This window comes from Myotis daubentonii, chromosome 18 (genome assembly GCF_963259705.1).
Source record: "Myotis daubentonii chromosome 18, mMyoDau2.1, whole genome shotgun sequence".
NCBI classification, from domain to species: Eukaryota; Metazoa; Chordata; class Mammalia; order Chiroptera; family Vespertilionidae; genus Myotis; species Myotis daubentonii.
In genome coordinates this window covers 25299248-25309602 of record NC_081857.1, presented here as the reverse complement: position 1 = coordinate 25309602, position 10355 = coordinate 25299248, and the positions used below count along the sequence as shown (strand labels likewise).

General features: G+C 44.1%; 1 protein-coding gene across 1 annotated transcript; it reads left to right on the top strand.

The window, feature by feature from the left end:
• The first annotated feature begins 275 nt into the window (after nucleotides 1-275).
• Nucleotides 276-2252, top strand: LOC132221106 (RNA exonuclease 1 homolog). Its single transcript, XM_059675028.1, has one exon. It carries the CDS (start codon nucleotides 276-278, stop codon nucleotides 2166-2168), a length of 1893 nt encoding a protein of 630 aa, XP_059531011.1. The 3' UTR covers nucleotides 2169-2252.
• The last annotated feature ends 8103 nt before the right edge of the window (nucleotides 2253-10355 follow it).

The following is a 10355-nucleotide window of genomic DNA, read 5'->3' as shown; positions in this document are numbered from 1 at the left end:
TGCACTCAGAGCTCCCTCCTGTTGATTCAGTCCCAAGGGAGCTCTGGGATTCTAGAAGCCAGTCCAGAGAATATTGGATTAAGTAGGGTGGGATCAGTGTGTGCATCTGACTCCAGGTGCCCTGGGTTCTGAAAACCAATCTAGAGAAGATGAGACCAAGTAAGATTCATTGGCTGAGCGAGTTAATCTGCTTGGAGATAGGCTTTCCGCTTATATAAGGGCTGAGGGCACCCAGCCTAGGCCATTAGACACCAGAGCCGAGGAGAGCAAGGACCATGTCGCCACCCGGGAAAAGTGAAGCAGCGCGAGCTCCAGCTCTCCTGAGGGCCACGGCACCGAGCTGGTTTCCTCCTGGCCATCCGCAAGCTCAGGAGGCCGAGCTGGGTGCCTCCTGCCCTGTCCCAACCCTGGTGCACCGGCCTTCCTGCCAGTGGCCCTGCCATCAACCTATTGGCCCTGGCGGCCTGCTCCCGGTGCCCCCCATATACACCTGGGTCCCCGTATACCTCATCAACCAGCCAGAGTCCATGAGGAGAGGCCTGGCCCCCCGCACCCAGCTACCCACCGCCCAGGAGCTGTGTGACCTGCTGCAGGGAGCAGACAAGCCTCCCATGGAGTCAGCCAGCCTGACCCAGGCTGCCCAGGATCCGGCCCCGAAGTCCCCTTCCATCCACCTCTCAGCTGCCAGAGACAAGAGGAGGATTGCCCGCGACACCATGCCCTGCCTGGCTGCAGGTGCCAAGAGGCGCTTCCTGGCCAGCAGCAGCAGCCCTCCTCCCAAGGCCCAGGGGTTGGGCAGCAAGCTCCCAGAGGCCCGTGCCCCATCAGGCCAGGAGTCCAAGGCCACCAGCACTGTGCCTCCCAAACTCGTAACCCGCGGCCCACCTGAGCAGAGTTCTCAGAAGCCCGTTCCTCCAAAAGAGTGTGGGGGCAATGTGCCCTCCATCACCCGTCAACGCCACCTCAGCCTGTTTATGGACGAGGGGCTCGAGTTCTGCTGCTCCACCCAGGATGCCACAGAGAAGGAGCTGAAGGAGGAGAAGGCGGTCTACCACCAGAGCCCCAGCAAGAGGATGGACCGGGACGTGGCCGCAAACACCTTCCACAAGATGCAGGGCCTGGAACCCGGCCCTGGAGCCAGTCTCCACAAGACCCGGGACAGAGGGGCTGTGTTCCAGGAGGTGGTGCTGGGGGGCAAGTTGGCCGCCCAGACCAGCTTCTCACTCCAGTGCCCGAATAGCCTCCCTGAAGAGGATCCTTTGCAAGGGGCCGCCCTGTACCAGCGCCTCAAGGAGTACCTGCTAACCCAGGCCCAGCTCAAGGAGAATGGCTACCCCTTCGCGCACCCCAAGAGGCCAGGGGGCGCTGTCCTCTTCACCGCCCAGGAGAAGCCGCCCCAAGATGCCTCTTGCAGGCTGTGCTGCCGCTGTGGCACCCAGTACCTCGTGGCCCCCTCGGGCCACTGTGTGCACCAGGAAGAATGTCACTACCACTGGGGGCGGCTGCGCCCCACTCCAGTGGCTGGGGGCTGGGAGATTCAGTACACGTGCTGCTCGGCCCCCATCGGCTCCCCTGGCTGCCAGGTGGCCCAGCAGCACGTGCAGGACGGCCGCCAGCAGGACCTGCAGGGCTTCGTGCAGACCTTGGACAAAGAGCTGCCCGCAGGGGCTCACCCCGGCATCTACACCCTGGACTGTGAGATGTGCTACACCACCGCTGGCCTGGAGCTGACCCGTGTCAGCGTGGTGGACAGCGCCCTGCAGCTGGTGTACGACACCTTCGTCAGGCCGGACCGCGACATCATTGACTACAATACCAGGTTTTCCAGAGTCACCGCGGCTGACCTGGCCCACACCAGCACCTCGATCCGGGACGTTCAGGCCGCCTTGCTGACGCTCTTCAATGCCCACACCATCCTCATCGGACACAGCCTGCAGAGCGACCTGCTGGCCTTGAAGCTCATCCACGGCACCGTGCTGGACACATCTGTGCTCTTCCCGCACCGCTGCGGCCTCCCCTACAAGCGCTCCCTTCGTAACCTCACGGCTCACTACCTCGGACACGTCATCCAGAACCGGATGGATGGCCACAGCTCCAGCGAGGACGCCAGCTCCTGCATGCGCCTGGTCATCTGGAAGATGGGACAAGACGCCGAGACTGAGCGCTGACCGCAGCCCAGCATTTTGTGGACAGGACTATGACTTTGGAAAGAGCTTTGTGATCACATATATCTCTTGCCCCACATGTCTAACAATAAAGGAATCGTTCAGTAAATTATAGTAAAAAAAAATAACACTTTGTATTTGCTGTTCCAAACTTTTAAAAATGCTTATACACCCACACACACACACACTCTAGAGGCCTGGTGCACGGATTCATGCACTGGGGGGGCGTGGCCTGCACGGATTGGCACTGCTCATTCCAGTCAGCTGAGTGGCTGAGTGGACCTGCCCTCTGAGCAACTGCTGAATGAGGAAATTAGTCTGAGCTGATATTTCAGGGTATTGTCTTGGGTAAAGGCATGTTCTGTGTCCGGAGGAACCTGTTGGAGAGCTTTACACCCCAAAGCCACTCAGTGAATGTCCTTGATGTGTGATGCCAGGTCGGTGACACCATCGGGGATGTTCAGGGCAACCATGCTCCAGGATCCTCAGCCATCAGGACAGCCTCCTCGGGGGTCATGTCCCCTCTTGCCATCCGTCTATGCTAGCTCCCCGCGCTCTTTCTAGAACACACCTTACAGGGCCTGCATCAGCTGGTGGGGGCAGGCCAGAGTCTGGATTGTCTCAGGTATTTGTTAGGTGCAGAGACTCAGCCTCACCCTGGGCAGCTGCTCATCCTGGTCAGCCAAATGGTGCTCCCACTGTGGGAGTGCATTGATCATCGGGGGAAGCTCCTGTGTTGAGCATCTGCCCCCTGGTGGTCAGTTCATGTCATAGCGACTGGTCGACCGGTTGTTCTGTTCGTTTCGCCGTTCGGTTACTGGGATATATATATATACTAGAGGCCCGGTGCACGAATTAGTGCACTGGTGGGATCCCTCAGCCTGGCCTGTGCCCCTGTGCCCTCTCGTAATCCCAGCCCCCCAAGGGATGTAGTAGTCCGCGAAGTGGCAGGTGTCCAGGGAGGAGCCCGAGCCAGGGCCTGGTGCTGCACCACTCTCGTTCATCCCAGCCCTGTTGCGTCTGCTGCTGCCGCTGCTCGGTAGTGCTGCTGCGGAGGCGGGAGAGGCTTGCACCACTGCTGTGCTTGCCAGCTGTGAGCCCGACATCTGGTGCCCATCGGACAGCTGAGTGGTGCTCTCCCTGTGGGTGCACTGACCACTGGGGGGCAGCTCCTGCATTGAGCGTCTGCCCCCTGGTGGTCAGTGTGCATCATAGTAACTGGTCAAATGATTGAATTGACCAGTCGCTTAGGGCTTTTTAGATAGATAGATAGATAGATAGATAGATAGATAGATAGATAGATAATGCAGATATTATTATCATTTATGGATTGAGGAAACTGAGACATGAGAATTTAAGCAATATGACAAAGACCTCATTATATCATGAAAGGACCAGAATTCTTTTTCTTTTTTTAAAATGTATTTTTATTCATTTTAGAGAAGAAGGGAGAGGGAGAGAGAGAGAAACATCAATGATGAGAGAGATTCATAGATTGGCTCCCTCCTGCATACCCCACACTGGGGATCGAGCCTGAAACCCCAGAATGTGCCCTGACTGGGAATCGAACTTTGATCTCCTGGTTTTTAGGTCGACGCTCAACCACTGAGCCACCATGGCCAGCCAGGACCAGAATTCTGACCAAAACTCCATTGTTTTGTTCTTTACCATCTACAAGTAGAAACCATATCTTTGATTAATTATAGGCATTTCCATTTTGTAGTTCAGTATATGAATACAAAACAAAAAATCGTAATGGGTTTGTTCCAGGTCATTCTGTTAAAGAAATGAACAGCTAAGAAAAATACACAAGCATTGACTTAAAATCCTTTGATCAAATCACTTGACCACGATGAATGTAAGAAAGAATGAATGCTAAAGAGTTGTGCAGAACACATTGTCCATTACTGTTCTTAAGGTCTGTCCTAGATAAAAGGTTTCCATTAAAATTCATTTCTTCTTGGTATACATTGTAACCTGTGTATAACTACTTGTCTCCTCTAGAAACATTGAAAACAAAAAGAAATTTGTGTGTGTGTGTAAATAATAGAAATGGAACAATGCTGTATGATGAACAAAAGTTAGAAGGATTAAGTTTTTTACAAAGTATAGGATTATGCTCATCATTCAGTTTTAAAGTTTATAATAGTCATAAACTATTGTATGGTCAAATAATAAAGATAATATTATAGTAACCATCTGTTAATCTGACTTTCAAAACTTAATTTTAAATCAAAGAAACCACTATACATCAGACAAATAGTGGACATAGTTTTCCTAAATAAATAATTTTAGACAATTAAAAATAATTTGGATACTGTAGTAGAAGTTGGTTATTATTTTGGCCACCTGAATGGCTTCCCTGTATTTAGAGAATTCTTCACTTTAAAAATCTTGATGGTAAGCAAAGGTTTTTTCCTAATGGAAGTGGAAGATGTCCAATACCTTCTCTGCTTCCCTTGCAGCTAGGGTACAGGCATGTAACCTGGACTTTCCATTCAGACATTTATGCTGGACCTTTGACTCCTTGCTGGATACAAGAAATAGTTTGTCTCTTCCTCCTTCCGCCTTTCTTTCTCCCTGTCTCCTAGTGGCAGTAGATGTTACTGCAAGCTATAGTTTCCAATGCAAAAGTGGCCAGAGCTTGATGTCCATGGCATCAGATGTAGGGTGACAAACTTGTCACAATTTGCCCAGCATTTTCCCAGTTTTAGCATGGAAAGCTGTCTGGAAACTGAAGACAAGGATGGTTGGTTACTCTAGCCACTTACTTATCAGGTCAGTTCTGTGGGTGTTTTATCCCTGTCACTTAAGTTTGAGCCTAATTTTTCAGCTCTCCCAGCATTTCTGTGAGCCACCCAATATCCCTTAAAAATTTTGTGTAAGTGTAACCCAATATCCTTTTAATCAAACTGTTCTGCTTAAATCAGCAAGAGTTGGTCTCTATTGTCACTGCTACTAAGAACTTTGGCTGAAATGGACACCTTTGTGTGTAAGCAGTTTAGAAACCTGGGTTTGACAATCAAACCTATCAGATTGGTTTGATTCTGCTCATAGAGTTATTATGGACCCTATTTGATGTTGGTGAAATCTTTTAATATTTTGAAAGATGCTGTAAAAGCATCTAGTGATCATTCTAACTGTATTTTTGAAATTCGGAGATAATTTTGATGGTTGAGAGTATCATGAACTATTTTCCCCCGATGATGAGATAACAAATAGTGTCAGAATAAATCACTTAAAAGTAAAGTTGCTAACAGATAATATTTAAATTTCCTCGTTCCATCCTATCCCACCTCCCTAAAATTTATGAATGCTTATTTCTCCAGTTGAAGAATTTTAAAGTAAAAAAAAAAAATAAATAAAAGGACATGGGACCTCACCCTCTCCCCCCATTCATCTTTGGAGCACATACAGAAGTTCTTTGCTGTTTCTCCTGATAATTAGACATCTCTAGTGAACACCTGGGCCTGTCATTCAGCCTAACCTTCATGACATCCTCATACTCCTGCACTTTGATTTTTTATCCTTTGGAGAGAAAACCTTCAGTGAGGATACTCCGGTTCATAAAATACTTATGAAAATATTATTACATAAATAGTATATCTTTATTAATAAAAATAGAAGATAAAAGAATACAAATAGCAATAAGCATCCATAATTCTTCCACTGTTAACATTTTTGCATTCTTTTTTTGTAAGCATTCATATCTATAGCTACAGGAATTTTTAAAATTTGAGGTCACATTATAACTAATAATTCAGGAGTTGTTTTTATTAGCATTATAAATTTCTTTCCATGTATATGCATAGAAGATATAATATTAAATGAGTCAGTCTTTTACACTGTATATAGAGAAATCATAACACATCATCAGTGGACTTTTAAATATGTTTTTATTTATTTCAGAGAGAAGATGGGAGGGGGAGAGAGAGAAACATTAAGGATGAGAATCATCCATCGGCTGCCTCCTGCATGCCCATGGGATCAAGCCCAGAATCTGGGCGTATGCCCTGACTAGGAATAGAACCATGACTCCTGGTTCATAGGTCAATGCTCTAACCACAGAGAAACACTAGGCAGAGCTCCTTGACATTTTTATGATTATTTCCCAAAAGTAAATATTAGAAGTAGAAATTTTACAGCAGAAACTATTCTCATTTTTGAGGCTTTTCTTATATTTTGCCAAATTGCTTCCCAGAAGAGTTATGCCTTTTATTTTTCTGCTAATCATCTATAAAATTGTATACTTCCACTGTCAACAACACTTAAGTATTGTCATTGTTTTTAACCTTTATTAATTTGATAAAGAGATATCTTTTTGTTTTATGGATATAAACATAGGCTAAACATTTAAATATGTTTTTTAGCTTTGTACTTAAAAAATTATCTACTCCTATCGTGTGCCCATTTTCTTTACTGTGGATATATGAGATTAACCACTTAATTCTACCTTAAAATGCAAAAAAGCAAACTTGAATTCTGAAGATAATTATCACACTCTCCAAGAGTTGTCATTATTTGCTTTGATATTTGTTATTATATGCCTAGATATTTGTTTTTTACAAATTACTACCTCCCTGAATAGGTTTCCAGCTAATTTTCAATCTCTTATTCCCTTCTCAAGAAATCCCGATTTTAAAAATTTATTTTTGTTTATCCCATGAAGTCCCATATTAATATTATACTCCTTATTTTAAATATAGATGTTTGGTAATTTATAATTTTTATAGGAGGAAGTCAAGCAGATAATACCAAAATGCAATTATTCTAATCAGTTTTCTCATTGGGTTAAACATATTATCTCCCTTTTAAAAGGAAAATACGTCTTTTGGTTTTCTCTTCTATTTGAGGAACATATAAGCTATTCAATAAAATAGTTACAATGCTGGTATTTGTCTCTAGCTGGGAGTTTGGAGGAAGCCAATCAGTGTCCCTGCAGCTGTATTTGCTGCCTATTTCCCAACTACTTTGCTGTTCCTTGCTGACCCTCATGTCTGCTGTTACCTCAGAATCCATCATCACCCACTTCTACAGCCTACCTGCTGGGCTGTTGCTGGAGGCGCTAGTGTCAGTCACACCAGAGAGAGGAGAGTGGGCAGGAAACTCTTCAGGGGATCTTGGTTGGCTTCTATATCTAGGCTCTATTTTTAACGCTCTGCAGTCAATGCTGATGACATTAGACAATCGCTTAATCTCAGTGCACTCAGTCATCTTTCTTTGGCTCATTCCTCTCACGCCTTACAGCCTTCCCTCTTATGCCTAGAGTGACCATATGCTTTCTTTTTCTGGAAAGTCCCAATTTCAAATATTCTGTCCTGTTGCCAAATCAAATGTCAGACCATATGCTTCATATTTTCTTTGGGGAAATATGTTCACTTACCTATGTTTGAGTTCCCTGAACTCTGCTCATCAAAATTTATATTGGTTTTTCTAGACAGTTTGTGAAAAATGTTATTAATCCAAAATGTAGCTCAGATGCCAGACAAAAAGAGTGTGCGATTTTATCTGAATAAAATTCTAGATAAGTGGCTCCTTTGTGTTTATCACTATCAGTTAGCATTCCTATTGTTCTAATAAGGATTTTAGTTTTTAAAGCATAACATACTGGAAAACTATGCTTATTTTCTCTTGGTTAAACATGTCTCAAAAAGCCTTAGCTACTTTCATCCTGAGGCTGTCACAGGTGTAAAGGAGAGTGTATAGAATTTTCTACAGAAGCACTCCAATGCAACAGGTGTGATTTCTCAGAGTCAAGCACCATACTACCAAGCAGCAATTGCAGGCAAATATCCACTAGTTAGATGGTTCTTAAAAACTGCAAGGGTCAGAGAGTGGAAAGTGCGGCTACGTTTGTGAAGCGTGTCCTTTAGAGAAAGCTGTGCTGTGCACGCAATAGAAGATATAATATTAAATGAGTCAGTCACTAGAGTGAAGGAGGGGAGGGTGCATGCCCCTTCACCTCTGGCCAAGGGAGAGGGTATTCTTACAGGATTGTTCAGGGAACTCTGATGGGAAGGGCATAAAGGGCTGATGTCTGACTCCCCACCCAGGAAAATCTAGAGGGCCTGGCAGGCTCTTTGTTATCAGAGAGGATATACCCAGTTGCACTGGGACCAGTCAGCTCCCTCAGAGTTTATCAGGACAAAGGATGTATCATGCCTCCCACAGACCAGATGTGGGTCACAAAGGGGAGAAAGAGCCAGTCCAAAGATCTTCTTGACTTCTGTCCAAGAGAACTTCTTGAGATTTTAATTGAGCTCTAAGAGAAAAGATCTGTATGGCGTGGATATTCAAAAATCAATCAATCAATCAATCAATCAATCAATCAATCTGAGGCTATGGGAGAAGTGGTGGCCTGAGGAATAGGATACCTGGCCCATGTCACAGGAGTTGTTGGACCAGTTGTAGCTTGATTGGCATGTGAGCCTCAGAGGAACTCACAAAAGTTCTCACAAGACAAAGAGCCAGCTTCAAACATCTGCAAGTCCCAGAAAGTACAGTCATCTCTCTCACTGTAGTACCAGCCAAGTAAGACCTGCCTGCTCCCTTTTGCTCTCTTCCCTCCCTGTACTCCAACCAGAGACTCCAAAAACAACAATTACTGAGTGGAAGAGGAAGTCAGCAGAAAAGGGAGAGGCAGCTGACCACAGGCCTTTTCTCCAAGGCTTTCCTTTTTAAATGTCAGATTGAGGCTGAACGTTATGATTGAAAGTGGTTGTAAGAATAAGTGAGCAGACAAATCATGAAACTTGCTGAAATTTACATCTTTGTGGCAGGGGGAAAAGCTCACCCTTCTGAATTAATTTCTGAGAACAGTTATGTTTTGACTATATCTCACATCACACTAGCTCATTGTAATGAACACACAGACTGTCTACTGTACAGTCAGTAGAAGCCTTTCAGAACTTGTAGGTTCAAGTCTTAGAAGGAAATAAGCATTGCAGGCCCACATTTATAAAATAAAAAAATTGCAATTCCTGTATTAGGTTCATTCACCAATCACTACAGCAGCATCCTGAAATAAATGAATATAGAATATTCAGACTTTCCTTTCAGTAAAAAGATGATTGAACCAAAACATACTTTTTGGCCACAGTGGTAAAGATAATATAGTGACTGAAATGCTCCTATAGCTTTCCTGTATCATCTATTCTTTTAGATATGATGGATCCAAATAAAGAATTTCACTTTTAAAGGTTACATTATTATGAAACTATTTTAATTCTCTATTCTAAAGTCATATGAATGAGCTTAGAAGAAGTATGACTCTAAAAAAAGGGTAAGAGCAGTGGTTAGAATTAAGTTCAACTACAGTGAGTAAAACAAAAAATAATAAATAATGATAGACTAAATATACAAGGTTTTATTCTCTATAAAAGAAGTTTGGAAGTTGGTGTTTCAGGTGGGTTGGAAGTTCTACAAAGTCACCAGGCACCTAAACTCTTCCCAGGTCATCACTCTACCATACCTAGGGTGCACTCTCGTACCCTGGTCCAAGATGCTTGCTAGATGCACCCATCAAACCTATGTTCCAGGTAGTAAGAGGGAAGAAAGAAGAGCCCATTCCTTCTCTTTGAAGAAAATTTCTGTCACTTCTCTTTTGCCAGAATGCATGGGTGCAAGGGAGGCCAGGCATTGTAGTTGTTCTAATTAAAGAGTTGGGTTTTGTTACTAAGGTGGAAAGCAAGCATTTAGGAGTGACTGGCATAGAGACTTAAGTATATTTCTTCTACTAAAATGGCTGGGTCACAAACATTGCTAACAAGTTAGAATTATTAAAAAAGATCATTGATTTTACTGTAGATATTATTTTCTTTAAAAGCTTGCTTTCTCTTTGTAGAGAATTTTTTTTTTGTCCCTTGCAAGCAAAGAAAGACTAATTTATGATTAATTATTAGGAAATTCAGTAATTTGTTATATTAATTAAGTTTGTTGTTTCATTAAGAAGAGAAACATCTCAGTAATTTCTAAGATTTGTGAATACATTCATTCATTCTATCAGGTATACAGTAAGCATTTACTGACTTTTTAGGTACTAGGGGGAAAAAAGAGATGCTTTTTGTCCTCAAAGAGCTAAAAATAGTGGAGATAGATGGCCAAATTTTAAATGTAAGAAATTGTTATAGGTACTGAAAGAAAGTGTGTACTGGTTGTTGTGGAGGCACATAAGAGTGAGGTGTTAATTCT

What these genes read in the sequence shown, in the direction of transcription:
- LOC132221106 (XM_059675028.1), top strand. Translation starts at nt 276, where the DNA reads ATGTCGCCACCCGGGAAAAGTGAAGCAGCGCGAGCTCCAGCTCTCCTG.